Raw genomic sequence first — 4,998 nt, forward strand, 5'->3', positions numbered from 1 at the left:
TTGTGAATTGGTAACTTTTGTACCAATACTGCCCTCTATTGTTCAGTAATATGAACAGCAGAAATAAGCACATGATGCGTCCTCTCCAGTGATAACAGGATGATTATGGATTAGGTAAAGACATTAAAATCAATTAAATCAATCAAAGTAAACCTGAGCTATTGGAAATAAGACAACCCAGCAATTTATTTCTCAGCATTCTTTATTCATTCAAAATGTTTAAAAATATAATTTCACATAGGCACTGAAATAAATATTATACATTTCGTAAAATCAGCGCCAATGCTTTATCATATAAATGATATTCAAGGAAAACACAAACACAGGATAAAACAATCATGAGATGATAAAACAAGATCAAGCAGTTTATGATTATTAGATGTTCTTGATGAAAAATAATAACACACACTCAAAAAGGCAAAAATAGAGTCACTTCCAGTTTTGCAGCTCTGCAACAGTAAGTGATCTCAACTAAAATTCATATCTTTTCCCAAGCATTGACTTGTACTAAATAAAAAGAACGAACCATACTGGCGTTGTGGTGTAACAGCAAAGATGAAATCAGTCTGAGTTTGATCATTGTTTGTTTTTGACCCAAAACAGATTGTAACAGTAAGTGTGTATACAGTACAAATACTCAAAGATAATAAGGCAAAAATCTACAAACATGATTGGAATTATGTAAAAAAAAAAGTAATCACTAAACATTGTAATATGACCCATAGTGTGATGTGGGAAACAAAGTGTTTCAGGTACCTGTAACACTTAACACTGGCCTCATTTAAAAGCAGGGAGAGTTTAGGTGCTACCAATCACTGGATTGTCAGCAAAAATGTTTTTTTGGTTTTCTTAATTGTCCAGTTCTGTTGTTAAAGGGTAATTTCATCCATATTACAATCAACATTTTTCTCATTTCAGCCATGCAGACTGGGTTTATGAACCACTTTCCAAATAAACATACAGTAGTTGGTGACTCCTTATATGAACCCAAAATCATTTACCATATCAGGAGACCGATGTGGGGCGGAGATGATCAACAGATCTAGCCATTGAGTCAGGCCTTTTTCATCACTTGCCTTGTGATGACGAGTCCTGTTTAATTTAATACTCTACTATTAGCAATGATAACAAAAGAGGCTGATTGTACAATATGTTGAATCACTGTGTCGCTCTGTTATTAAGGCTGATATGACATCTTGTCAATGCAGCACTAACATTCTGGATTTGGCCACTGTAAAGAGTTATTCAAAACTGCCACCTTATTTGTTCCAAACACAAAACAGTACACATAAGAATCAAACAGATTTAAGAAAATAATGTACTGTAGGCTACATATGGTTCCTACATTTTCTTCTTAGTCATTGCAGAGTGATAGTGATTGACTTTTAGCTATTTGTTCGAAAGTTCACAGTGTTCACATGTTGAAGTTCCATCAAGACATTTCATACAATCTCACCTTGTAGGAACTGATAGAATAAAATATAAAGTAATTGTTCACACAGGCATTTATGTTTGATTCAACGGAATCCTTGTAGATATTTTACAAAACTTCTGTAAAAAAAAAAAAAAAAAAAAAAAGAATCCCAATCTCAACCAACCATGAGATAAAACATTAAAAACACCAAACCCTAGTCTATTTCTAAAAAAACAATTTAAATTCCAACTTCATGCATCTTAATGGTTATGGTGGTTAAGTGGTTTTAAAATTTACAGTAGCGTCTAGTCACTCCTAGCTGATATCTACTGTTGGAGTGAGAAGACTTAATGTATATACTGGCCTTTAAAAGCAGCCAAACAGTAACCAACAGCTCAGTGAAAGCTAAGAGCTACCATTAGATTCTCAGTTTTACACCTTAGCAGCTTACAGTCAGGAGCTTGTGGTTGAAGACCTTTAGGCAGCAACTTCTAACCAGCTGCTAACTGGTAAGAAGTGTTTTAATATTAACATAAGGAGTGGAACTGATGTCTACTAAAATGTATAGCTTTTAGCCTGCAACAGAATGCCTTTCCATAACATTACTGGATCAGTTCAACTTAGCTGCTGTTGGTCGGGGTCGGGCAGGACCGGCTGTGCCTGAAGTGCATGATGTGTTCAGCTGTTTGATGCCACCAGTAAAACATCACCACCACCAGTACGTGCCACAGCTGGTGGCTGGCACCCAGGTAGTTCAGCTGGCCTGGAAGAGGAGGGGGGGGAAAAAAGGCTCTAAATACTGTACATATTGTTTTTGTTAATTCTCGTACTTTCTTAACAATCAAGAATGAAAATATATTTTAGGAGGATATTTAACATTTAAATGTCTAGAAATAGTACCTAAGCATGTCATACATCGGTCACAGCTCCCTGTCACACCGTAATAGTTCACTGGGGCACCTGCCTAGATTGGTGCCATCATTAATGTTACTAGTAAAACGTGTGATTTTCCTGCTTGACAAGTCAAACAAGCCGTGAAAGAAACTACAGCACTGTGCATTGACTCGATACGTGGTAATGGAGGAGATCTGTTACAGCTGCTTGATTTTCCAGTTCAGCTGGAAAGGATTTAATAAAGGTAATGTTATTCAGGCTTTAGTAGGCTGAACATTTCTGATGTCCTAAACTTGCAACATGTCCACTACCTTACACATACTGGGCTTATAGTAGTGCATTTGTTAATACATTGACCACTTCTGTCTGCCACATTTTCTGAGTGAAAAAAATGAATTGAGGTAGTTGTGACACTGTTTCAGTGTAATTAAACAGTGGCAATATTTTAAAACGTATTGAAGTCTTTCCTTCAAATATTTACTTTTTACATCTGTTCGACCATGTCTGCAGAAGGTTTAAGGTAAAACCTCAGATAGGATGACCTCTACTGGGTTCAGACCAAACTACAGATGCAGTTTAAGCTGCAGCTTCTGAGAACAGATCAATGAGGTTTAAGAGACCATGTGTTTTTTTTGTTCCAGACAACAGAGGTTTGAACCATTCTAAACCTTGAGCTGCAGCTTAGCTAATGAGAGGAGCAACAGTTTCTGCGACTCTTCACTGATACAAAAAAAACACAATTAACACTGAAAAAACTTTGTTTATTCATAGTCACACAGTAACCTCAATTAAAGTTTTCTTCTTGTTCACTTGACCAAATGTCTCACTTGGTTTAACCATACAGCTCCCTACATGTACACACACAAAAAAAAACAAGGAGAATGACTCACCAGGGAAGTAGCGTTCAGGGATCTTGGTGACGTAGAACAAGAAGGCAGATCCAGCTATTAGGTACATCACTAGCACACGAGGCAGGAACAGCTGCACATACAACAAAAAACAAAGTTTGTTTGACTGGACGTTGTACAGTTGGGGGAAGAAAGTGCTGAGATTCATGAGTGGTCACATGATCACTAGAGGAACACTTCCCTTAATACAGCTAAATCTAAGTCTGCTCTTGCTCAAGTTCTCACTTTGCTTGTTTTCTAATACCCCTCCGTGTCCTGACCTGTACAACATCAGTGGTGAATCCTCCATTGAGCCAGACCCAGTGACATGCAGGAATCACGCTGATGCCAGTAACACAGCAGAAGATCGTCATCCGAATCCGTCGCCAGTCGTTGCTGAGGTAATGAGGGTGGACCTGAGCGCAGAAGACGGCCAGGATCAGTGACAACACTGTCAGCAGGTAGACCTGTCGCCAAAACTGCAAGATAGGAGGATGACCGATTAGATACAGTCAAATCAGAGCCGGAGCATCGGTTTTTTTATTAGCGTCTTGAGAGAAACAAATGTTGACTGTTCATACTTACAGCGTTACAGTAGAAAGCGTAGAAGATCCCGGGTACATAACAGCCCAGGATGCCAACAGAGATGCCTGCGTAGTCCAAAGACAGCCAGCGACGGCAAGTCTTCTCTGATCGGTGGCACGAGAACAGGTGATACCCCACAGAACACAGCATGCACACCTGTGATGAAAACACACAGTACCATTTATAGACTGGACAAAAATTGCACTCATGCCATCGCACAGAATTATTTATGTTTACAGCTTTTTATTTTATTTTATTTTTTCATAATTTGTTTTAATTAATATATCTTTACCTTTTCAGATTGTAAGTCAACTAAATCCTTCTGTGACTATAATACATTAACTAATCTCATGGAATAGTGATTTTTAAGGACAATCTAGATACTCACAATATGGACTTATATGGACAAAGAAAAGGGGTTTAGGGAGGGTGTGCGGGTCACATATACTACACTATATACCTACTGTAAATTGAAATCACACTGACTTGTAATCTATTACATGCACAACTTTATTATTATCAGCTGCTATACAACCTACAACACTCACTGAACATTGCTAAACAGAAACAATTTACGCCGTTCTTAAATTGAACAATGGAACTCTGAACTACTTGACCACTGCTATCGTAGCTCTTTACTGTGGCTCACTTTTACAACAGCTACACCTACACACAGCTTACACACCTGTGTGGGTTGAGGTGAACTGATTGCACCTGCAGCAGGAAACGTGAACCATCATGAATCAGTTTAATAAGCCATACATACTTTATTTATAAACAATAACAAATACTCAGTTCATGCAGATGTTCATAATTAACTAAAACTTGTAAACAGCTGTAAAAAAGTAGACATGTAAAAGTCAGACATTAATTACTGTTAAAGTAGTAAAATTACAGACACATACACCTGTAGAACATGCACATTCTTTTTGTGAGAAAGGTTATTGGGAGGACCAAAGACAGCCAGAACAGGTTGCATTCAGTTTTATGTATATACAGTACAGTAAACAACAAGATCTGGACGAGGGTGCAAGACTTTCTCTTACCTGGAAGCAGAATAGTCCTATAGCGTAGATGACGTAGTCCTCTCTTTTCGCTCCAGAGGCCGGCAGTACTGAGGAGAGGTCGTTGACCCCCAGAGAGAAGAAGAGCAGGAAACCCAGGAGATGGCTCCAAATGTTCACAGTCTCATTGGACAGCATGAAAATACTGCACCGG

The 4,998-nt window shown here is 38.2% G+C and overlaps 1 protein-coding gene across 1 annotated transcript in view; it reads right to left on the bottom strand.

The window, feature by feature from the left end:
• Positions 1 to 241: 241 nt before the first annotated feature.
• LOC129102072 (progestin and adipoQ receptor family member 3-like) overlaps positions 242 to 4,998 on the bottom strand; it is a 6,850-nt gene continuing 2,093 nt past the window's right edge. Inside the window, exons 3-7 of the mRNA XM_054612016.1 lie at positions 4,827 to 4,989; positions 3,781 to 3,936; positions 3,477 to 3,674; positions 3,199 to 3,289; positions 242 to 2,177 (exon numbers count right to left, since the gene is read on the bottom strand). Coding sequence (XP_054467991.1) covers positions 2,035 to 2,177; positions 3,199 to 3,289; positions 3,477 to 3,674; positions 3,781 to 3,936; positions 4,827 to 4,989 — 751 coding nt within the window. The 3' untranslated portion in view covers positions 242 to 2,034. The remainder of the gene's footprint in view (positions 2,178 to 3,198; positions 3,290 to 3,476; positions 3,675 to 3,780; positions 3,937 to 4,826; positions 4,990 to 4,998) is intronic.

The sequence above is a fragment of the Anoplopoma fimbria genome, chromosome 14 (genome assembly GCF_027596085.1).
Source record: "Anoplopoma fimbria isolate UVic2021 breed Golden Eagle Sablefish chromosome 14, Afim_UVic_2022, whole genome shotgun sequence".
Taxonomy (NCBI): domain Eukaryota; kingdom Metazoa; phylum Chordata; class Actinopteri; order Perciformes; family Anoplopomatidae; genus Anoplopoma; species Anoplopoma fimbria.